The sequence below is a fragment of the Falco naumanni genome, chromosome 10 (genome assembly GCF_017639655.2).
Source record: "Falco naumanni isolate bFalNau1 chromosome 10, bFalNau1.pat, whole genome shotgun sequence".
NCBI classification, from domain to species: Eukaryota; Metazoa; Chordata; class Aves; order Falconiformes; family Falconidae; genus Falco; species Falco naumanni.
This window is the reverse complement of record NC_054063.1, coordinates 23422657-23447280: the sequence shown is the minus strand read 5'-3', so window position 1 is coordinate 23447280 and position 24624 is coordinate 23422657. Positions and strand designations below refer to the sequence as shown.

General features: G+C 49.2%; 1 protein-coding gene across 4 annotated transcripts in view; it reads right to left on the bottom strand.

The window, feature by feature from the left end:
- The window catches only part of KCNQ2 (potassium voltage-gated channel subfamily Q member 2), a 77507-nt gene that overhangs the window by 38848 nt on the left and 14035 nt on the right, over window positions 1-24624 (bottom strand). For 3 of the 4 annotated variants that reach the window (XM_040609278.1, XM_040609277.1, XM_040609275.1), the window contains exons 2-8: window positions 13953-14043; window positions 12749-12875; window positions 11437-11612; window positions 10182-10307; window positions 7740-7850; window positions 6960-7055; window positions 6152-6246 (exon numbers count right to left, since the gene is read on the bottom strand). In XM_040609278.1, coding sequence (XP_040465212.1) covers window positions 6152-6246; window positions 6960-7055; window positions 7740-7850; window positions 10182-10307; window positions 11437-11612; window positions 12749-12875; window positions 13953-14043 — 822 coding nt within the window. Of the gene's footprint in view, window positions 1-2772; window positions 2803-6151; window positions 6247-6959; window positions 7056-7739; window positions 7851-10181; window positions 10308-11436; window positions 11613-12748; window positions 12876-13952; window positions 14044-24624 lie in introns of all 4 variants that reach the window. The other variant, XM_040609276.1, reaches the window with a different exon arrangement.

The window sequence follows — 24624 nt, the reverse complement described above, 5'->3', positions numbered from 1 at the left end:
CAAGACATCAGGAAGAAGTTGACCTTGGTGCAGCAGAGCAGTGCATGAGTGCTGGGCTGTCGCCTCCCTTCAACCCACGCAGGGTTTGCAGATGCGTTCCAAGACAGGAGAAGGAGGTCCATCAAATCAGGCACAAAGTGTACTCGGCAGTTAACGAAGGGTGCACAACTGGTGAGTTAGTTTCCCAGGGAGGTCCATACCCATCAGAACATGGGACAACAGCCCTCCATTCTCCAGCTGGGATCACAAATCCAGGGCTCCCACCAATGCAAGCCTCAGAGCTGAAGAGCTCATTAGCTCACTAGATTGAAGGATTCGGGATCCCCAAAGGAGCTCCTTCCTTTGCATTATTAGCCCGTAACACAAGGTCTACACTGTGCTGAAGGTGGCAACCTCTTGGGCCACCACAGATGCTTCTATGCAAAGGCAAAGACACACAAGCGAACACAGAATTTCACCGTTTCTGTGGTAGGGTGACAGTCTTGGTACACGTGGTGGAAAAAAGCAATGTTTTACTGAAAAAATAATTATTAAAAATGGGTGTAAGCTCATCCATGTACTTGACGTGAAATTTAATCTGAATTGAACGCTCAGCCTAAGCTGTCATTACGAGAGCCGCTTGGGGAAGAGCTGCTGCATCGCACTATTTCACCACAACCTCAAAGAAAAGGCAGGGTTCTGCACAGTGCGTCAAACGAGCTTTGCTACAAAATGCTGGATGGAGGGCACCCTGCCCTGGGGTGCGTGCCCAGTGAACAGGTGATGCAGGTGCCACTGTGTCCTCCAGAGACGTGAAGAAAGGACCTCCGGCTGGGGCATCTCACGTTTTCTCTCTCTCCTCCTGGTCTGTGTGTCACTTGTTAGCAAGGGAAGCACGTTTCAGTTAAAGGGGAGCTGGGTGAGAAGATCTGCACACCACGGGAACACACACAGCTCATGCCACCCACCACAGCAACACTTCTGAGTCGCCGGCTCCGCAGGGGACCCAGTGGTACCTACAGCTGCTTCCCATCACCCCTCCCCGTACAGCACAGAGAAATGCCACACTAACTCAAGGTGCCGGCTCCCCCATCCAAGGGGAAGGCACATTTGCTATTCCTGGTAGCACAGATAACGCTCAAGCATTTGGGGACAGTAGGGATATCATGCCTCCGGCCAGGACATCATCATAACCCCACAACACGAGGAGAGCAGCAGCACACAACAGGGTGGGAGCATACACAAACACGAGCGCACACCACTACACACACACACACATAGAAACGATGACGATTTTTTTTAACAGCCCCAGTATGAACAATTAGGAAGAGGGTGACAAGGAGATGGATGCCAGAATGGGATGGGGACTTAAATGAGTCTCCATGCTGTGTTGGAGTTCCTATGAGGAACCAATTTTTACCCCAACCCTGACTTTATGCCTCTCCAGCCTAAGCTATATTTCATAATTGGGAACGTTTATGAAACTTATAAAGTATTTTATTATAAGAAGTGGAAGTGGCATGCTCTTATTTCACTCTCAGCATAGAAAAATGTCTGATTCTCATGAGACTCTCAGAGAAAAATGCACTCATAATATTATACTTGCAACTCACCAATGCAATTTGCTGTAAATTAAGCACACAAAGTAGAAAGGGTGATTTACTAAGGCTGTAAAACTTGCATCTGTGAAAACTGGAACCAGGTTTGGAGATCAAGCACTAAATCACATCAGCATTAACGCATCTAGTGAGGATTTAAACTGCTCTAAGAACAGAGCTTGGCCCCCAGTCTTGAAATGCAAGTAATTTATTCCCCATCTTAAAATATTGACCTGACTACACCTTCAGATACCCACCTCATATAAAATATGCTTGAGATTTGAAAATCCACTCTTTTTTGAAGAACCTGAGGTAATATTATTTACCATAAATCTCATACCGCCATATACAGGTCTTTGCATTTGCATTGATCCCAGAAGATTAAGTCCCAGACTGAATAACTGGAGCTTGGCTCCAGGTCAGTCTTGGAAGAAAAAACTGAAATGGAAAAGTCCTGCTGAGATGGGATGCCCTTTTCCCAAAAATCAGACTGGATTACTAGAACTGAATGATCATTTCAGTTTAGCATTCCAGATCTCCCCCTCCTCCAGATGCCGTCCTCAAAACCAGGCACGGCCACTGCTGTGGTTTTACTCCGTGCTACCACTGATGCGTCGCATGGTGCCACCACACCAGCAAATTCAGCAGATTTCAGCAAATTCAGTGTTACCTGGTGGGCACAGCTCCTACAGCATGAAGTGAGGCAAATGATACAAGGAAGGATGGGAACAGAGGGCTGGAGAAAGGGGAACACGCAGCAGTGACGGCAGAGGGAAAATGGAAGTATGAACAGGGAAGTTTTCTTGTTAAGCATTGTATGAATTGGAGGAGGTTGGTAAGACCATCAAGAAATCATCCTTAAGAAAGCAAGCTTATCAAGCTCTCTCCCACTCTCCTTCCTCAAACTGTCATTTTTGGCAGACAGTTCCCCAACACTTGTACCAATAGCTAAGATGTACATGGAGGTGCATGGAGTTAGTCTGTAGGCAGCAGGATGGGGAGTCTGGTTTGGGCTTTCACTCATTCCTTTGAAAAAAAACGATCTTCAGAGGTTTCTTTTTTTTTCTCTGGTTTTTTTTTTCTTTTCTTTTTCTTTTTTTTTTTTTTTTTAATTAAAGCCTTTGCACGTTACAGTCCCAAACGAAGAACAAGGAGTGACATGACACACAGTTTCAGAGTCACATGCACTTCATACCTGGAGGCACCATACGTTTGTGTTTGCGTGCTTTTCAAGTATTTTCACCAAAGAAAACCAAAGGGATAAGAGAAAGAAAAACAGGGGGGAAAGGTGGGGTGGAGGAAAGGGGAAAAGAAACAGAATAAAGAAAATTAGCATATGAACAAAGTGTATACCCAGGAGCAGATGCGCTGTGACCAGGCGTACAGGTGAGCACAGGAGCGTGGGCTGAGCTCGCTCCCGCTGCAGCCAGCTCAGAAACCACTGCATGCCCATGTCACCCTTGGGGACAGGCAGCTGGCACCTTGCTCCGAAAGCAAATGGGCACCACAGGCAGGGAGAATGTGGAGGCCTCCAAGACACCTTTCATGAGACATCCACAGCCCCTGGTCCCATCAGCCAAGGTCTCCTTGGGCTGGGCTGAATGTTGTGCCGGTGGGTTTTTCTTAGTGAAGACCAATATATGAACGTAGTTGAGATCAAGGCCCTGTTCCCATGAGTGATAATAAAGAGATTTTTTTTCAGCAAATCCAGTGGCTGATGCGTAACAGGTTACGATGTCTGGGCGCACCCCGCTACACGTGCATTACAAGCCCAACCCATACCTGCATGTACAGGAGCCTCGTGCATGTTTCAGATTTGGTTCTACCACATTTTTAATTCAAAGATGAAATCTGAGATCTCTCAGAGGCCGCCACATTTTCCCCAAACGAGTGAGACTCGTGCTACTGCAGTGATCCGAGTGATGTTCTGGAGAGATGTGAGCTCCTCCAAGGCATGTGCAACAATTTTCTCCTATCAAGCAGCCAGTCTTTCGGGGATGCCTTGAGAAGACAGGTACGCCCAAGTCACAGGGCTCCTGCTATGAGGAATAAGCAGCCCGATGTTGAGCAGAAAGGGTGCCAGGCACCCGGCGGGGAGATGGGGGTACTGTGCTCCTCCAACCCACTTCCTAACCACGTGCGCGTCAGCAGCCGTCGCCTTAAAGCGGCGCAGGGCTCCACGTGCTGCTGAGGCTACACCGGCGCAGAGCGGCCAGCGCCTGCCAGCTGGCTTAGTGAAGTGGGTAGACAAGGATAGATGGACAGTGTGAGTGATGGAAGCTGCAGCCAGAACATACAGTAACTCCCCTTCCACCACCACCACCACCACCACCACCCCCCGCCAATTAAATTATCTGACTGCATCCAAAATACATTCAAAAGAGGTTTGCTGCTTTCTTGGTCAAAAATGCAATTTGACTAACAGCTGACTCCATCGGTGCACAAACGGCTCACTCTCCCAGGTGATGTTCACTTTGTGCACAGACAGGTTGGGATTTAAGGGTGAAGCTGGGAGAGAAAAGAAACCTGTGCTCAGGGAAGGCCAGGGTGACACTGCTGCTTGGGGCCCATGTTGGGAGCAGCACCCATGGCATCAGCCAGCAAACGACCCTGCTACAACCTTGTCCTGTTTTTTTTTTTGTTCAAGATAGCAGCTGGGCTCTTCACCAAACTATATTTTTTGCTTCTTCTCCTCCCCAAAGTTTTTATTTAGCCTTTTCTGGAGCTCTTTAGCTTAGTTTTCTTCCTGCATACTAAATCCACAGGAAATACAGGCTTTAACAAGTGGATTAAGCAGCAGGTAATGACCCCAGCGCACCCTCATGCGAAAGGGTGTCACTGCATGCCTGGCTGCGTGGCAAGTTCAGTCTTTTAAAGAGCAGCAAAACCTGGCAAAGCCCACCGAAATCAGCCCCTGGCTTTCTGTGATTTGCAGTGGACTTTGGACCAGGTTCTGGTCCTCATCCTCCCCAGCAGCTGATCTCAGCAGGGCTGCAAATGTACTGCAAGAAGGTCAGATCCTGGGAGGGAGAGTTTCGATGGGTGGGTTTAATGCTATTGGAAAACAGTTTTGTTCTGTTTTGTTGGGTTGTTGCTTTTGAGGGTTTTTTAAGAAAAGTCTTGAAGCTGATTCATGAATCTCTAGAGAAAAAGCAACTGATCAGACACACACTGGGAACAAATCCAATGAAAACTTACTGACCAGGACAACGTGATTTCCAACAGGTTTTTAAGATGGATTAACAGGCTGGCTGCTGTGTTTCAAATACAGGCTAATGCTTACCCTAGGAAATATATCCAGACTGTCTGCCTGAGGGCTAGAAGGCACCAGTAACATGGGAAAACAGAAAGGGATTCACACCTGCAGTGGCACAACCCAGCGTCGGACCACAGTCCTGTTTGGGAGCAGGGAAACTGGACACAGGGAAAGCATCACGCCCAACAAAACCCTGTGAAGCTATGGGAATATCTAAGGAACATGTCTGACTCTTCTACAGACCCAGAAAGATCTGGGTAGCCCCTAAAAACTTGCCATAAAGGGGTGCACAGCCCTGCCTGGGATGCAGTGCAGTGTGGAGTGGAAAATGAACAGCAATGTTTTGCATTTCAGCTTCGGGGGAATTCTCCTCCTTGATGCCACCAACTCCGAGAGTGACACAGGGGATGCGGCGCTTCCCCACGTCCCGGAGGGCAGCAAGGCATGGCAGGGGACTCTGTTCCTATCTCCATGAAGCTCCAAATCCCAAGAGGCTGTGAATTCCCACAGCAGTGCTCTAACCCGTGTCGTTTCAACTGAAAAAAGCTGCCTGGGTGCGATGAGGAGTTACCTCTCCTTAAAGCAAGCCAGACAGATGCTGCTAAAACACAGCGGTGCTTTATCAGCATCATCTGCCAGGCTCCGCTGCCCTTCCCTACTCACGTCAACAGATCATGATGGATAAATGAAATGCAAGAAATGGGAAAATGTTCACTGGATCCTGATTTGGTTTTCCCCCTCTTAAGAGGAAAAAAAAAGGAAAGGAAAGGGGGACCCAGGGCAAATGCACCTGGGGGGAGTGCTGGGCCAGTCAAGGGAGGGACAGAAGTTTGCTGAAAGGCAGAAGGACCATTAGACACCAGCTGGAACGGCAGGGAGAGCTCAAGTGGGTGCGAGGAGCTGCACACAGGGTGAGGGCAGCATTTACCTACGATCCAGGGCAGCTCGGGAGGGAGGTCTTCACACCTGGGCGCGGCAACTGTCACAACACAATGCAACTACCAGTGGACTCGGAGAAATAAAGGTGAAAAGAAGAGCATGTACACACACAGACACAAAAAGAAAAAAAAACACAAAACAACAGGGAAATTAAAATCAAGTCAAAAAGAAGTACACAAAAAATCCAAAGAAAAAAAAAAAAAAAAACAACTCCAAAAGAAAAAGCATATACCAGCCCTTAAGAGCTCTTGAAATCCACTTTTGTAACATAAAAAAGTAAATAAATAAACAAAACTATACATCCAGATAACAAAAATAAATATGGAGACAGTGGCATCACGAGGAAGGCAGTGGAAGAGGCAGGTAGAGGATGAGGTACCTGTACATGGGGACGGTGACAGTGCGTTCGTAGTACTGCCAGGTGGAGTGCAGGTCTGTCCGGGACAGGTTGGTGGCATAGAATCTCCAAGCCGCCTGCGGAGAAGACACAGCGGGATTGTGGACCCTGGCATGGCCAGCACTACCCTCGGTTTTATAAACCTCAGCCAACACCGATTCCTCCCTCTGTTTTCTGTGGGAAGGGTCCAGCATTTCGGCTCTTCCTTGACTGGATATGTGACAAATCTGGGGTGGTACCATGATAGTCCTATGTGAGCCCAGCTAAGAACGCTGTGAGTACCCAGCACTCACTGTCAGGCTGAGGTCAGGTATCAAATGGGTGTTGTTGCCCATTAGGGAGTTAAAAAATTTGGAGAGAGAGGAGCAGGGGAATGTAAAATTACTCTAATTTCAAATCTCCAAGATACACACCAAGGCCAACCTTCTGCGCAGACATCTGTTACCGTGAAAAAAATGCGCCCAATTGTAACTTTATATCAGTATAAATATTCTCTTTGGGGGAAAAAAAAAAAATGGGTGAAAACAGACTGTCCTAATGCATTTGTCTTGCTGCACTGGGCTGGATTTCATTCCTTTTCTCCCCTAGATTGCCTACCACACGCTATTTTCCCATGGCTGATTTCCTGGCATTTATTCCCAGACAAGACCAGTCACCAGCTGCTGTCTCACACCTTACACACACGGCCCCAGTTTTCACCTGCCCATCTCCTCCCCAACTTCTAGAAGTCTGTTAAGCCCCCTAAAATCAGGACGACGTGAGCCCAAGGCTCCCTGGACATGATCCTCACCTGAATCAGGCCCGCTGCTGGGTTTCGTCTCTTCTCAAAGTGTTTTTGTCGATGCTGCTCTTGGACCTTCAGAGCAAACCCTGAACCCAAGATGCCCTGGGGAAGAGGACAAAAATCTAGAGTTAGCGGGGCTTCAGCTAAGCTTCCGCTTAAAAATTGCAGCCAGCTTTCTCTCCAAAGGTTTGTTCTGGGTGGTTTTTTGCTTCAAACACACAGGGGAAGGAAGGAGCAGCCTCCAGCCGAGGCAGCCCTGGCAGAAACACTCCCTCCCTGTGAAGGGGCAGCAGACTTTGCTGGCGCTCACTGGAGTTGCTGCTTTTCCCAAAATAACCTCCAGCCAGCTGATAAAATACAAAACAACCACACCGTGCTGGCATTCAGCAAATTATCCCCGTAGGGGCAAATCAGCTCCATGCACCACACTGAAACGCACTCTGAAAGAGATGGGGGCAACTGGCTGAAAAGGCACACTCCCGCCTAGGAACAGCCCTTTGCAAGAGAAAAACGGCTTCGTTTCAACAAATGTTTGTGCAGAGCTGCATCTAGAGTTTCCATGCCATTTGCTCATCTACATAGCGCCCGAGCTGTGGACATTCGGAGAGGGTTTCCCCTCTGCTCTCTTTTACTTTGACTCAAAAGCCAGGGAGCAGTTGCAGTCGGGAGCTCTCCGGGTGCATCACTCCACTGGACGTAGCTGTGGCATCGCCCCAGCGCCGGGGGCCGGGGACAAAGCGCAGCCGAGCTCAGCCCCCCCAGCGAGACGCGGCCGCCTCTGCTTACGGCAGGAAGGGCGAAGAAGGAGACGCCGATGAGCGTGAACGTCGCCGCCAGCAGCCGCCCATTCCAGGTCTGCGGGTACTTGTCCCCGTAGCCGATGGTGGTGAGGGTGATCTGCGGGGACATCACCGCACAGCCCTCGGTCAGACAGCCTTAGAACCGAACCAAAACCAAACCAGACAGCCCAAACCCTCGCAGCACTGCAGCGGGACCGGGGGAGCAGGGTCCCACGTGCCCCCAGCCGACCGAGTCGAGGGGCAGCTGGGGTGCCCGGGAGGACCTCAGCTGCTCCAGGTCTCCGCGGGAAGCCGGGATGCCCCGATGCCCAGGACTGTGCTGCCACCCTCCCTGCTCGACAGGCTGGGTTTTCACACCAGTTGGGAGCATCCTCTTGCCTTCAGCTGACACACAGAGCTGCCATCTGGTGCAGAGGCTGGCGGCAGCTCCGAGCCTCCCCCGGGAGATGGGGTTGTGCCTTCGGCAGGGAAGCGAACCGGCACCGTTCCCCCGGACTCCCTCTGGCATCTCACAAAAGCAGGCAGGGCTATTTGCACACATAAAGGTCTGATGCTGTTTATTCCCAATCTTGCCAGCAGTGCCTATTAGCTGGTCTCCCTTCCCATTTCAAACCAACATATTAGGCCAACAGGATTAATTCTGGCTGCTTCCTGCAACATCATTTAGGGACGTTTTCTCCCGTCCTCAGCATTATTGCAGTGCACCAGGGAAGTGCTGGCAAGCTGCTGTGCGTGTTTTGAGGATGGAGCCGAGAGATTTGTTGGAGACAAAGAACACCCCGAATTTCAAACTGCAGGGAAAGATGCATTTTCTCCCTTCAGTCCACGGACATCACTATAGTGGGAAACGTTGGGTATCCCCCAAGGCTTCCGAGAGGATTTAGAGAATCTGGGACTGGCAGCACGAGGCAGGGAGAGATGGTCTGGTTAGGAACATCTTTGAGACTTCTCCCCAGCGGACCTCAAAGGTCCCTATGCCAAGTGGAAAGCCGTCCCTGTCCCATAGCCTCCACGGACAGAGGTGGCCCCAGGGATGGGAGCTGACACCATGCTGCTGTGGCTTTGGAAACCTCATGCATTCAACTTAGAATAAAATCACTTTTACACAAATGGAAGTACAATCCCAAAGCACTGTTTAATTGGACCCACTAAAAGCCCTATCAATTAGATGCCATTTTGACAAAGTGGTTAGAAAATGCATCTACGTGGCTATTCCTTACTGAAACACAAAGTCTAAGCAATGCTTTCTCCATAATCACTGCAAAGTTTGTTTACAATTTTTTTGTCATTTCTATAGACCACTACCAGGATTGGATTCACTAAGATCACACCAAAGGACAAGTTTCTGAACCTGAAACTTGATTTCTCTTGCTCATCTCTTAACATCTGTCTGTACTGGACCCATGAGTTGGACAATGACAAAACCTATTTATTTTAATGAAGCTCAAATTTTACTTTGAGCTTCTCAGGGGCAAAACAGACCAGTGCAGCTCCATGTCCTGAAACAGGGAGCGGTGATCCGCTGCCAAAGGTTCACACAGCTTGGGAAGCAAGAGGGATAAATCTGCACATGGTTCTCCCAAGACTGAGCTCTAATCTGGGCTGTCACTTCTTCCTCATTGTTTATTTTCTAGTTCTGTCAAATTCAGCTTTGTTTTTATTTTTCTGTCATAAGCAAGGGACTTGAAAAGCAATTTACTGCTGCCTTCCCTCTGTCGGAACACAGGAGCTGCTTGATCAGCCGATTCCTCCCCAAGCCTGTTACTGGGATTTGATCAGATCTGGGATTTTCATTACATGCTTTGTAATCAAGGCCAAACTAGCGCCACAGTGTCGGAGCAGGAGAATAATAATGCAAGAAGATTAGAACGTCATTAATTCTCTCTTTGTTAATCGGGTAATCCAATAATTCACATGCACGCGCACACACAGAGCAAACTAAAAGTATTGCCCTTTCCTCCTTTGTCAGCAAAGATGTGAAAGGGGAGTGCTTTCAGAGCCGGAGTCTTTCTGGTACTTAGACCTTATTAATTTTATAAAATGTATTCCAGCGTGTTCAACAGAGCATTGCCCAAGTATGATTTTAAATAATTAAAGGGCGGCAATACTTGTCAAAATGATGATCAAAGCACCCCGTAGAGCATGGAGTCTTTATCTGACCTGCCTCTGCTGAGCTAAATCCCACGACTAAGAGCAACATGAGTTCCCAGTTTCCTTGCAGCTCCAGCTAATTCAAGAAATGGGATTCCCTAACATGTTCTCCAAGGTTTATTTAAGAAGACAACCTAAACGGAGCAGCCTGAAGCCATTTAATAAAAATGTTAACTAAACACGCTGTAAGTCAATTCCTCACATAAGTGATACAAGATGGCGGGTTAATGGACATTTTATTTTAATAACCAGCAGCTGTTCTATAAAAAATACTTACCAGACCCCACCAGAGTGCATCTGCATATGTATCAAAGTGCTCATTTTCTCCTTTCTCGGCCAAGTATACCAGGAAAGAGGCCAGGATGAGGCACAGGAAGCCAATATACCAGGCAGTAATCAGCTCCTGCAAGATCATTAAGGGACAGAAGAGAATATTGCAATCCTGATGCGCATCTCCAAAAGCCGAGTTGCCTGCTTGTGGTCGGATCTGAATTCTTTTAGGCTTTGGGGCTTTGGTTCAAGACCAGTAGTGCCCCTTGTTGAGATGGGACCAAGGTAGTGGTGGTGGCCCTGCCACGCACATGGGGCAGCCCCCGTCCCGAAGACCCCGCCATCTAAACACATACAGCAAATGGAGAAGGAAAAGGACTGCCAAGAGCTCCATTATTTCAAGATGTAGAACTAAGACTAAAAAAAAAATAATTCTGTTTCCTCAGTTCACACAGGAAAATAGGGTTAAAACTGGAATGGGAATCTCCAGACCTCTGGGGACTCTGCTTAGTGCAGGTCCCTTCCACTAACAGGGGAGGAGCTACAAGGCTGGGGTCTGGATACCATATCTCCCAGTTTCAGGGAAGTTTTAATTCAGAATTCAAAGGAATGATTGTTTTTGGATGAAGTTAATGCAAGAGTGGTTAAAAGAGACACACAAATTCCCAATGATTTTTACATGGTTCTGGATAAGCTGGTGAAGCTTTTCAGGGGAAAAAGTGCAGGAAACGTTAAATTTCTAAATTTGGCAGCAGGAAACAAAAAAATCGTCAACAATCTCTTCCCAAACCGAAGAAAGGCCAAGGTGCCTTACACCAGGGATCAGGTCTGTGACTGGTCCATGATCTCATGGTGGGAAGAGGAATGGCACAAGCATCGTGTCTGCGGGAAGCTGCTGCTCGCACGTTGCGCTTCCAGAAACGCATCAGCTCTGCAGTGTGCAGCCTAGACAAAGAGCTCACAGCAACACCTGTGCTTAATGAGGCTGCTGGCTAATTGCTAGCTCTTTGAAATGAGCCGTGTCGGTGTGCAGGTAGTCGCTATGTTCAAGACATCCCCTGCAAACATCTAAACATCTCTCCCTTCTCTACTGGTCGGAGAGCTCATCGGACCTTGTGTCTCTGACTTTGCATTGCTCTCCGTGTTACCTGCCAATCCCCCCAGGCCTGGGAGGTGTTTGGGTTGGAGAACTGAACCAAAGCAGTGTCTCTGGTGGGAGAACATGAAGAGTGACTCAGTGTCCTTGCTTGGGACTTGCTCACCTTACTGTGTGCGTAGACCACAGAGCCCAGGAGCTTCCAGGTGCCGCCCCGCCGGTCCATGCGGATCATGCGCAGAATCTGCAGGAACCTCAAGCTCCTGAGTGCCGAGGTGGCAAAGACATTCCCTTGAGACCCTGCTGCCAGCACGGCAATGGACGCGATCAGCACCATGATGTCTGCATGAAGAGAGGGCATGGAAAGCTGAAGAAACACCCCTGAACTGCTTCCGAACGGAAGGCACACCGACTGCCATGGCAGCGGACGGCTGTGCATGGAAGTGATCTCCTATCAGTTGTAGCTCGTGCTGGAAGGACACAGCATACATCTTAAGGATGAATGGAGCCACTACACACCTTAGGAAAACATCCTGGTTTCCTTCTCCATGCTCATCATTCCCATAGAAAATGTGTCAAATACTGCAAAGCCTGAATTCCGATACGATCCAGTGCTAACCCCGCTAAACTGGATCAAAGCCCTGCAGAATGCCTGCCCTTTTTAACCAGCTGCAGCTGCCCGCTACGCACAGCTGTCTAGGGGTTTGAATTCCACCATCTCAACTGGGAGTGAAAACACCTAGAGGCCCACCATAATGATCCCGGGGTGCTCACAGCCAAAGGCCTCCAAGAAAAAGTCCAAGAAAAAAAGCCTGGCTCTATACATCTCCAATTCAAAGATCCTGTAAACCTCCCTCTTCCCAGTTTTCTATGCAAATTTCGAAGGCGTGCTTTTCTGTGGAATAAGCTAAGGTCCTGCACATGACCACCGCCAGCTCCCGGACACTTGAAAGCAGGCTCCACAGCGAATGGCACAGCCTCTCTGCTCGCTCCTTACCCCGTTAAAAATAACCGCTGCGCACAGATGGCCCCTTTCACAAGAGGATCGCCAAGTACATTACAAACAAGAATTAATTAAGTCTCATAACTCCCTTGTGAGGCAGCTCATCAGCATCAGGGAAGGCAAAGCGAGACACAGAGAGTTTCAATGACTTGTGAGCGAGTCGGTGTCGAGGTTGGACACAGCACCGCGGGGTCCCAGCCTCTGCTGGCCAAACTCCCTTTCTGCGGCTGCGGGCAGCTGTCAGTGATGCCTGGGTACAACGGGAGCGCTCCCAGGCCTGCGGGAAACAGCGGGGGGGCTCACGCAGAATAACAAAAAACATGTCTGTGGGTTGTGCCTTTGTGCTCTTTCCCTTCTCAAGATGACCACGAAGCAACTGAGGATCAACCCCCAAACTGCATGCAAGGAACAGGAGCACCGCGCAAGCAATAGCCCTTTTGGTTTGGGAAATCCCGTGCAGAGAGGCAGCTCTTACCGATAACACAGAAAGGTTTCCGGGCGAATTTTAACCTTCCCCTCCAGCCCCGGTATCGGCAGCAGCAGCCAGCCGCCCAGATCCTCACAAAGTATTCCACCCCAAACACCACGATGGTGACAATTTCCTGCGAGGGAGACAACACTATTAGTTGAGATAGAAGTGTGATGGCAAGCACGCTCCAGAATCACGTACAAACCCCCAACCTAAACTCTGCACACCTCAGAAAATAGATCACAGAGCTGTCCGCACCATTAAACTGGGAGCCCAGGCTTGACAGACTGCCAGCTCTGTGCTGTCGTACCTTCCTCCCCTGGGGTGGCAAGAGGTACTGCACATTGTAGTGATGAACTAGAGGTTTGCACCTCCTATCATGTCTGCGTGCCCCACCAGAGGATTGACGAGTACCTGCTCCTCTCCCTGCCATTCGTCTCCAGGACTTGACGAGGTTAAAGCTGAGCAGCTCAGGGAAGACCAGAGACAGGAATCACTGGCTACTCCTCCCTAAGACTCTTCACAGGGAATTTGAGCTTTTTTCCCTAGAAAACTGGACCGGTTGTCGCTGTGTCTGTGCTGCCCTGTGCAGGGGCGGTGTAGAACTCCATCCCCTGTGCCAAGCCAGCACACCGATGCAGGGCACCACAGCTTTTTGCACCGCCACCCGAACACCCTGCGCACGCTCCGGTCCCGCTGATTTCTTCACTAGCAGCGCTTGCCTCAGCTTTATCATGTCCCAAACCTGACGAATCCCTAATTAGTCTGCAGTACCTTTTGATGTCAATGTAGGGCAGTGACTGGGGAAGAGGAAGAAAGGCAAAAGGAAAGGAGAGGGGTGAACCCGGCAGCCCTGCGATGTGGCAGTGCAGGCAGGATCTCTGCTGGCTCTTGATGGCAGAAGCCACGTTGTCGTTGTGAGGGACACCTGGCTACTTAAGGAACAAAACTCTGCAGCTCAGGGATGGATCAAATAGTTGCAGGGATGTTATAGCGTGGGAGAGGAGGCAGCTACACAGGATGGCCCCTACTCAGAGCATCCATGGCTTTAGATATTGGGAGCTGTTGGACATCAAAGCACCTTTCAGTTGGGATCAGTCTTGCCGCTGTGTTTTGTAATTGAAGATAAATGCAGAACAAAGGAAGAGTTTAGGAAGAAGGGTTTTAAAGGATCCTTAAAGGGGGCTTCATTTGCAACCCCCCCACTTACCAGGATGTAAAGGGCCCCTTCCGAGCTGTTCTGGTACTCATCAATGGTCGAAAAGACAGACAGCACCAGACAGGAGAAAACTAGTAGAAAACTATGCAGCACAAAACCAAACCAAAACAAACAAAAAAACCCAAACAAAAACAAAAAAAAAAAAAACAAAAAAAAAAAAAAGAGAGAGAGAATGTTAATTTTCAGAGCAGGAATTTCTCACACTTCATCAAACTAGTCCAGAGAGCATTTTTGGACATATTTCTCTATGAGTATTTACTGTGCTGCTGCTGCTACACCACGAGGTAAAAAGGGAAAGTCCCTGGTTTTACCAACTGGAAGGGTCACATGTTGATGGACCCACTAGACTGTTTCCAGTTTGGCCAATGCCAATCCACCTCCCCTGATCCCCTATGACATTATTTCCCCAAGGAACTGTCAGCCCCTACTGCAATATGCTTTCAACAAGCATGCAGGCCAGCAGGGAAATGTATTACTGCGGGGACAGGGGACCCGGCGGGCTGACGAGCAGGAGCACAGGCTGGGCACAAGCCCAGGGAAAGCTCCACTGATGCTCTGCTGATGCATTCGCATCCACAAAAAAAGCTACACAAGAAGCGGGACTGCACTTCCTATCCTTGCAAGGTAGGACATTTTGGGGTGGATGTAATGTTTCTTTTCTAGGCAGGAACTCCAGATTAATTCCTGAGTGCCTGCAAAGGCTGGCGACTTTTTAAGTTTGTTGTAGTATCACTGGGAGGTGGAAGGTTGTTACTCTGCTCGTCTGTGGCCAGACACAGGACACAGTAGGGGTTTGGTCCAGTCCAGGGGATGTGACCTTGGTGCTGACAGTACCTTAGTATGGATCCAGAGGCACTCTGCCACCGGGCAGGGCGCTGGGCTGGCCCCTCTGTCGCAGCCTGGCAGAGACACAAAGGAGCCCCATCCTGCCAGGAGCTGGGAGGGACCCAGCTTTGATATCAGCTCTCTCAGTCTCTTTCATTTGCCATGAAATACGGGAGATTCTCCAAACCCTTACAGTATCCATCCAGGTCTCATTGATGTCTAAACCCATGGGCTGTCCCAAAAGCAACCTCAGAAGTGCCACACCGCCCTGTCATTCACAGGCTGTCCCCATCAAAACTGCCCGCTCCATGCTTTTTGTGAACGCTGGAGGTACTAACGCAAATCAAAAGGCACCGAATGAATGACAGGAGCTTGACTCTCCTCTGACACTTGATGCCCGAGTTCCCAGCTATGAAGGTGTCCTGGCAGCTACTCACGAATGGAGATGATTTCCACCAGCCCGTGATGCCCACTGCTTGCTCAAACAAAAGGAGGGAAATTAATTTACTAAAGATCCATTTACTGATACAATAAAGTAGGCCAGCGCAAGGAGAAACTAAAAGCTGCATTCTTTAAAAGCACTAAATAATTCATTTGTCTGGCTTTGTCTCACATTCCTACAAACTGCATGTTGAATATTTATAAGGTACGGTTCCGGTGGTGCGTGCTGTTCCTTTTTGTTGTATAAAGAAAAGGAGTTTCACACCACCGGGTCGTGCTTGTGGCTTTGCAATGACCATTAATGTCACAGTAACAAGTAAAAACTGGGGGATCTGTAGTATTTAGTTGAACCACAGGCTGAAACATCCCTGCCAGAGGGAAGGGACCTTCTGAGCCATCTCAGCAAAGGCTGAGCTTTGTCCGCAACAGGATGAATTCAAGCATAGACCAGTTGAGGAAAATTGCCTGATTTCTCACTGCAAATTTACTTTTCTCATATCAGGTCTGGTACCTGGAGACTTGTCGCAACCTCAAGAAAGTAAGAAAACATCCCCTGCAATCCCACTTATGGTGTCCCTCAGTGTCTCACTTAAAATGTTTTTTCTCCCCAAGTTGGTCTTTTAAACCCCTCGCCATAAACAAGCCGACCGCATCCTGCCCTGCAGCCCCACGGATTCCGTGCAGCCCCACATGCCCCAGGCTGCCTAGGCTGCCCTGCGAGCTGGAGTGGGACCCCGCTGTGCCCACCCCATGGGGGGGAGCAGAGCCCTGCACCACTGGAGCAAAGGAGCTGCAACTGGGTCAGGCAGCCCTGCTCCCGCGGTGGCCCAGATTTTGCTGCAAACTTCTGTGTTGGAGTGAGAAGCAAATGAATAATCAATGAAAGGAAAAATAGAAGAGGAAAACAAACAAAAAAAAATGATCACAGAAAGGGATCAGGGGGAAAAGAAAATCCTGCATTTTCAGATTAAAGAAGTAAAACGTGGGTTGTACTCTTGTGACCAAAAATCACAGTAAAATGCCTGAGGAGGGGCTGAAAGCAAACCGCCAAGGCCAACACAGGCATGCACGAGGTGTCTGCTAAGGTGACCACCTCGGACAGATGCAGAACGAAGCTGTGCTCAGACAGTGAGTCCTGGCAGCAACAAATGCCACAAGAAAGAGGATTCCTGTGCATTAAGTTTTTTGCTAGGCATATATCAAGGGGGCAGAAAAAAGAAAAGAAATCACTTTATCACTTCACATCCCAAGGGCGGATTGTGCAAGCAGTGGTTATGTGAGGAGAGCCAGCCAGCTCCAGGTGCTGCTGGGGCAGTGGGAGATGTGAGTGCTGCTCATTCCCTTTCCCAGCACTTGCTACAGCCTCATCCCCCTCCTCTCCCCGGGGCCGGCTCGGTGCTGCTGTAATTTCGGCTCTGCACTCCCCAGGGCTCTCAGTGCTGGGAAGACCTGATGCACATCACACTTGCAGGGCCAGCATTAATTACAGTACGGCTGAGCATGGGAGGCAACAGGGAAGGCACTGTCTTCTTCAATGAAGCGCAGGAGTTCCATGGCCAAATCCCATGTGGACCAAAATCTCCCTGTCTCAGTCCTGACAGGGACATTCAGCCACCCGGTAAGGAACAGTTCTGCCAGCAAGGGATGGAGGCACTGGCTCATCACGGGATGAGCTGCACAAGCATCCCAAAATACCTCCACCGTGATGTACCACTGCTCTGCTTGACCCTGTGGTCCACAAACCTCTGGGAGGCTGTAAAAGGAGACTAAGGGACAAAACCTTTCTGCAAGGAAAATGAATTTGGGGGTTGGGGTCTGTATGGATCTTGGGAAGCTTTGAAGGATCTGCAGACCCCCCTTGGACAGGGGGGTGGAAGAAGAAAGCTAAGCGGTAGGTCCCCACCAGAGATGATGTGTATCCCCTGAGCTCCCACCGAGGGAGGGCAGTGGGGGACAGGAAGGCTGACTCTGCTTTAATTTCACCTAATCCACCCAGACAGCACAGGAAAGGGCTCCAGATAATAATGGATAGCTAGAGAAAGGGAAACAGGCCAACAAATAGTGTAGGGGTTGGGATGAATCTAATTTTTAAAGCTACATATCTAATCAAAGCAAATTATGTCTGCTGCCTGACTCTGGGTAATGTTAATGTGCAATAAGAAACGTTAATTATGTCCCATCTAATGACTTTTACATTAAAGATGCCAATTCTGCTTAGCGCTTTGGAGAAGACAATATCCTCCTCCAGAGCAGACTGGAACCGGGTCCTGCACGATGCACGGCTGCAGCTACCACCAGCTTCTCCCAAAGCCAAGCCAGGATGCGAAGGGCAGCGCGTGACTTCGGACCACCATGTCCTCTGTACTGAGGGCATGGAGAAAGCTGGCTCCAGCCTCCTGGACCCACTGGAGAAGGACACCTCATGTCACTGCAGCTTCTCACCCACCACCCATTCCTGCAGGCATCCAGCACCTTCTGCTGCCCCGTGCCTGTTACTCAGACCTTTAAGCTCAGGCAAGACTGTGCAAATCTTGACTGCTGCTAATGCTAATAAATCCAAAGTCAGGCTTTACATCCAAAGGTTATGTTGACTTAAAACATTCCTGGCAAGCTTCTTATTACAATTTATAAATCCCGGCAAAAAACCTGCATATCCAGATTTCATATCCACTGTGCTTCAGGTTAGCAATAGAAAAGACTGAACTCCCCCTCACAAAAAAAAAATACTTAAAATTACTTGAAACAGGAAAGATTGTCCTTTTTTTCCCCACAGTAAAAGCACAAGTCAGAATCATCACAAAGCTTTTCAGGTTAATCATCTAATTTGCCTTCCAAAAGAAAACCCCTAGGAATCTACACAGCCATTTACATAAGAATTTAAAAAGACCTTTAAATTTGTTCCTGAAATACTTGTATTCAAATAACATTCACTGAAGTGCAAAAACATTGGTCTTCCTCTGATGAAGCATCAATAATTAGCGACTGCATTCCTGGATTCAGTGGAGATGGATGTAAAACAGGGAAGTGACACAAGCTCATAACAAGCCACCCTGCTTGTTACACGCTTTGTCGGCTTTCCCTGGAATTGGGAAAGGGAATTAATGATTTGTTTAATTAGGAAGAGCAAAGCTGGAAAAGGAGTCTTTTACTACAGGCATTTGAGAGCTGTACAATGCCAAGCAACTTAAAACATTTAAAACACTTGAAAATTACTTTGGGGATGTAAACAAGGCGTTGATAACTGTGCTAAAATAAAAACCAAAACGCTTATGGCAATCCATCTGTAATCCCAGCGATCCATTTGCTGTGGTCTCCGTAAAATCCTGGCATTCAAGTACCTAAAACTTCAATGTAAATCAAAGGTCATGAAAATGCAGCAGCGATAATAAACCAAGGTGAAAGAACATCCACACTGAGGAACACCTGAGATTGTCAAATGCCTTTTAACACTCAGAGAGCCTCGTAATCAGAATGGGAATATTTACACTCCATTTAAATCTCCAGTGAATCAAGAGGCAAAACTCTGATAAGGCCATTTTCCAGGGGTAAAGACATGGTTGCATTGTACCTGCCCTCAGCCAGGAGCATCCATCATCTTTATTCATGCAAGCAATCCTGCTGCGATTTGCAACCTGGCTATTCATTTACAAGGCTAAATATGAGCCTAAATGCTTCACTCTGGGTTTCCACATCCCTCCGTCTCAGCCAAAATCATCTCCCAAGGAGAATTCAGTCACTAGCAGAGCTGAAAATAGAAGTGGGGAGTACTGCCTTTCGGCCCTGTGCCGTAATAAATGCTCTCCTTTCCGAAATCAGGTCCTGAACCTGCAGGCTTGGCCATGCCCAGCCCCATCCTCTCACCCAAGATCTGGCTCCACAGAGGAGCCCGGAGGCTCCTGGGCACCCGCATGGGTAGAAAACATCGTTTATGGGCAACACACAGGCTGGCTCCAAGGCAGGGATTCTCATTGTTTATAAACTTTTTAATAAACCTGTAGCAAAGGCCTCTCTGGGACAACATTAATAGCTCCTGTGCCTTCGCAGTGCCCTGAGACGATGGCTGAACAGCTCTGAAAAGCAGCACCCAGGTTGTACGAAGCAATAATGTGTGCTAAGGACAATGCTGTAAATGGAGCGGTGCCGCATCCCCAGAGGACCAGCACAGTGTCCCAGAGGACCAGCACAGTGTCCCAGAGGTGCTGTGGTGCGGACAGCAAGGCTGCTCTGGGAGGTGGGAGTTAACCAGGCTACAGAGAAGCACGTCTCAGAGATCCCAAACCACGTTATAGAGGCAGCAGTGGGATGGGAAGGAAAATGAGAGGGTTTGCTTTCCTCATGAGCCCTATCACCTCACCACCCGCAAGCCCCCAAGTCATACCCCTGGCCCCTGTGCAAATCTGCTCCACTGGGGTGACAGCAAGGCAGCAAAAAACGGGAGGTGGTGTCCCAGCAGATGGGGGGTTCTGGGGTCTTCCCCAGGCAGGTGGCCAGGGTGGGAGCCCGAGAGCACCGTGTCCTGCTGCTGTGCTTGCGCCGCCCTTGCAGCTTCTGACACACACCTGCAGGGTTACAGCCCAGGGAAGCAGCAGGGGGGGAGGTCTCCTTCGCATCAGGTGATGGGAGGAAGGTCTTTTCTGCTTCATGGGCAGATAAGGGGCATTCACAAATTCCAGAACAGCAAACTAAGGAAAAAGGAATAGCTGGTCATGGCTTCACTGTATGAGCGTGGTAAAGTGGCACAAGTAAGTCACAAAAAAAACCTCTTTCCCCACCTTCTTTCTATGTAGGCAGCACGCTCCTCAGGAAAAAAAAAAACAAAACAAAAAACCAAAAAAAACCCCCAAAGAGCAGGATATGGGTTCACATATATTTTCTCCTTAACAGCCACCACTTTTGAAATCAGTTCCCACTCCAAGAGCTCCTCCAGCCTTTCCCTCTTGCTTCTAACAGAGTCAGGGAGCAGAAATGGCATCATCTGCCCCAAGTGCCCAGAGCCACAGTCCTGACCTGAACCCACAAACTGCAGGAATTTGAGCAGAAATGGTATTTGCATGACATAGCTTGTCCCTCATCCAGCAAAGGATTGTATCCACACTTGCAAGCAAGAGTGAGCTTAAGAGCTTTTCTGGATTGAAGCCTCAAAGAGCAAAAGTCGCCTGGAAATGACAGGGAATAGAGATCAAGACCTGAAAAATGAAATTTCAGTAATCAGTTGTTTGGGGGGTTGTTTTGGTTTTTTTTTTCTTTTTTTTTTTTCTTTTTTTTTTTTTTTTTACAGACTGGCTCTAACAATGTAACTTAACTCAGAAAAAAAGCCTGATTAATAATAATCACTGCATACAAAGTTCTAGCTCAAATGTTCCTCTTTGTCCTCATCTAACATGAATCACTGGGAAATGCTTGTCTGAGTATTCTCCTCACCCTGCACACGCAGCCTCGGAGGAGCCAGATGTCTGGAGGAAAACCCAGAGTATTCATCAAGCCCATGTACCTGCCAGAGGAGCCCGTCTCCGCTGCGACTCAGCGCTGCTGGGCTGAGGTTTTCTTTTAAAAACTTGGTGGGGAGAAATATATTCACACAGCTGCAGGAACGGTTCACGCGTGAGAACCCTGAAGACCACAGTGCAATTACGGTGCATTGGGAGGTAAATTAAGAGTAGAAAAATACCGGACATTTACGTAATTCTTAAAATGCCTGCACAGGCATTTACTCGGAGCATGTTCATTGATTTTAATGTGAGGGAAAGTTGCTGTCTCATGCAATACCCATATTATTCAGATTGAAATCTGAGTGCTGCCTCTGTTTCATCCCACAGGGTATTCCCAAAAAAAAGCCTCTGCTTCCTCCCTGCCTCTGACAAACCAATACTAGTCAGTACAGGAATACGAGCCTTCCTAATCTGACTTTTATCTGTATACGAAGACCAAGTTTTTTCTCTTTAAGGGCAAAGCCCTGCTTTTCTGCAACACCTCGGGAAAAATAAATTAAATAAATTTAAGAAGCCAAGGTCTATGCTGCACCATTGGAGGATGCAGGAATAAAAAAAATCCTCTTGCTGAGGTCAAGCTCCTTTCACTGGTCTGGACAAGTCACTTGACCTGACTTAAGTGAGCTCTAAAACTGGGTTAAAAGCAAGATGTCCCTGTAAAATGTAATGCTGCATCTCATCTAAACATTCCTCGAGGGAATGGGATATACAAAAATAGGCTCTGGTCTAATTGCAGATAGGAAGACTGTCTCAAAATGTGCAGGGCTAGTTCCCGCTGCAGACAGGAATAGTAGCTGGTTTTTCAAAGGTCTGTCCCAGAAGCGGCGATTCAGCTGGAGCCCGAGGTTTCCTGCCCACGAAGGACAAGCTCTGTCTCTCCGAGCTCCTTCAGCTTTGCTCCCCTCTCTCCAACTCTGCATTAGTTTTACAGCACCCAGAATTACAGCACCCCAAAAACGAGCATCCTCGCTGAGAGCATCTGCAGGGAGCTGCAGACGCAGAGGCTCGGCAGCTCTCAGCAGCTGCATGAGCCACCTCAGACCCATGGCAGGCAACTCTATGGCTCAAAATCCTTGTGTCGACTTTAAAAAACACACTTTCCCCACGCTTCAGCCCACGGTTTATGTTTCTGTACAGGGAGGACCCCAGAGCTGTTCTCTGGGGCTCCCTCCGACGCAAAGGCACACAGACAACGCAGCCCCTTCCTGGGGTCCACCCAGAGCTTCACCCCTCGATAACTAGAAAACAAGAATATGTTTTTTTGAAGCCACAAGCTAATGGACAACACCAAAGCATAAAACACAAGCATTACCAAAGCATGGTTAATTTCATTTGCTCATCAGTTTAATTAACTGAGTCTTGGGGAAAAGAAAGCCAAGTATTTGCAAACTGCCCATATAATATGTCTTAAGAGTTGGTAATTTCACCATCTGTTTAATTTTGCTTCTCTTGTCCTAGTTAGAGATTAGGAAGAAGCTCAGAGCTAAGCAGCAAGAGAGCTGGTTCACAGCCCTTTGATTTTAGTCCCCAGAAGATGACAACCCCCAAGCTGGGTAAAAAAATGTACCCAGAGGAATAACGGGAGTGCTGCAATCTGCAGGACCACATTCCCTCTCTGCGCCTCTCCCCTACTCACACCGGTGCAAATCAGGAATAACCCCTCAAAAGCCAAACGGGCTGCACCGCCACAGGGCAAGGTCCGGCTCAGCCGGGTCTGAGCCCTGCGAGAGCAGAGGGACAACCAAGCCTGGCACGCAGGAAAACACACGACTAGGTCCAACAACAAGAACTAAAAGACAGTGATGAATTTTGGAGCTCTGCATCCCTTCCCCACATCAGCGGGACCGCACGTTCCTCCATGGCAAAGGTGGCAGAACACAGCCCTGACGCTTTCCATGTCCATGAAGCTGCTCCTGCTGGGATGGGAACGTTTGTGCTGGGAGCAGCGCCCTGGCCATGCATAGGCAGGCCCCGAGGAGCTGCTCAGGGTGAAGGGATGCAAACCAAACCCAGATCTCCAGAGAGCTCAGGCTGGAAAAGGCAGTGCTCTTTAGCCCTAAAATTTGCTGAGACAGCCGGTCATGCCACAGGGACCGGAGAGCATCACAACAGCTGCCAGTCAAGCTCCGTTTACCCTCACCACTAATATAACTATTCTGGGTCCTCCAGGAGCTGCAACTCTGAATTCAAAGTCCTTTTCCACCAAGCTCCCCTCTATGGCAGTAAAGCCTCCCTGAGCTGTTGTAGCCAGATTTGCCCCAGCCACGCCACTCCCCAGGAGCAATGGGGAGACCCCCCTGCCACCACCCACCGCGGTCTCACCTGCTGGCAGCAGAGAACGGCCACCTCGTGACACCGACCCCGATGGGAGCGGGACAGGTCTGCCAGGGCACAGCCTCTCCTTGTACCTGGTAAATTAATTCCCAGCGCTAATGGGCAATTAATCACTTCTATTATCCTTTGCTGCTTCTCTGGCGTAACTCGAATGCAAGCGGGTGGCCAGGGGAACAGGTGAGCACAGCTCAGCCCCGAATACCGGGGGTACGGGGGGCAGCCCCCCATCATCAAGAGCCCTTTGCAGAGGGAAAGGCTGCCTGGGAAGCTGAACCCAGAGAGGATGGAAAAGCCATGATCCTGCCAGAAGAAATAAAGGCAAAACTCAGTTACAAGGGAGATACGTTTTAAGCCCTTCAGCCTGGGCAGCTTTGGGGGGCTTTGCGGCAGTCAGGGTTGCGGGGCGAGAGCCAGCACATGCACGTGAGGGCTTCTTGGCTCACCTAAATACCTGCAAAGAAGGTGGCATTGCCTCACCCACAGCTCCCCAAAAACCTCCATCAGTGGAAGAGGGGAGCAACAACACATGTACCCCCCAGCCCCTGCAGTGCAGCCCTTTAATTTCACTTAAGGCCACCCTACCCAGCTGGTTCCCCAGCCCTGTGCCTGGCTCTGGCTGCTGCTCACAGCTACGAACCAGCCAGACATGGGCAGCCAGGAACCAGGGCTGGCCCCAGCACCACTTGGGTGCAGGAACGAACCCCTCCAGCTAACCTGGGCCCTAAGGCAACAAGGCTCATGCAATCACCCTGTCTGGTTGCCTCAGTGTCTCTACCTAATATTTGGACCTCTTGGCCAATTTTCATCAAATTTGGCAAAGAACAGCAAGCCAGTGATGGGCAACTATGAGAAGGGCACCCTGGTTTTGCCCCTCGGAGGAGGCAGCTGTGTGGGCTCGGGGGGTTGGCACACGCCAGCGACCCTGGGAGAGCCACAGGCTCACAGAAACCAGCTCCCCCAAGTTCCCCCCGCTCAGCAAATGCCAGGTTTGTTCCCTGCGCCAGTAAACACAACAATAAATAGCAAGCTGCAGGAGGCAGATGATTGTGTGGTGAAAGGTGGAAAATATCTAAAAAGGATTTAAAGCAGGGAGGAAAAATAGGAAAAGAGGGCTGTGGATTATGTTCTCTGAGGAGGAGGAGGAGCTGCTCGGCTGGTGAAAGGCAGCAGAGGCAAGGAAGGTTTTCCTGCCCATCCTGCAGCTCCTTGCTTCGGGTGATGCTCAGGTCCTCTGTGTGGGTCCCTCTTTGCAAAGGTCCCCAGACCCAGCCCCGATGTGGGATGCCACCAGCTCCAGCCCAGGGACAGGAGCAAGTCCAGCACCACAGGGGTCGGACCCACGGTCTTCTAAAGCTCATAAGTAACAGGGACACAGGGCATAGACACATTAAAGCTGAAGAGAGATTATCTAGCTGCCATTTCAACACGCTGGTAAATCAAAGTCGATGGAAGCCATATGCTCTGCTGGGAAGCATCCATCTCGTTGCCAAGGAAACATCCTTCCCATTTAAAATGGCAGGCAAAGGCTTGCAAAAAACTGATTTTAACCCCTTTTTCTCAGGCATGATCCAAGT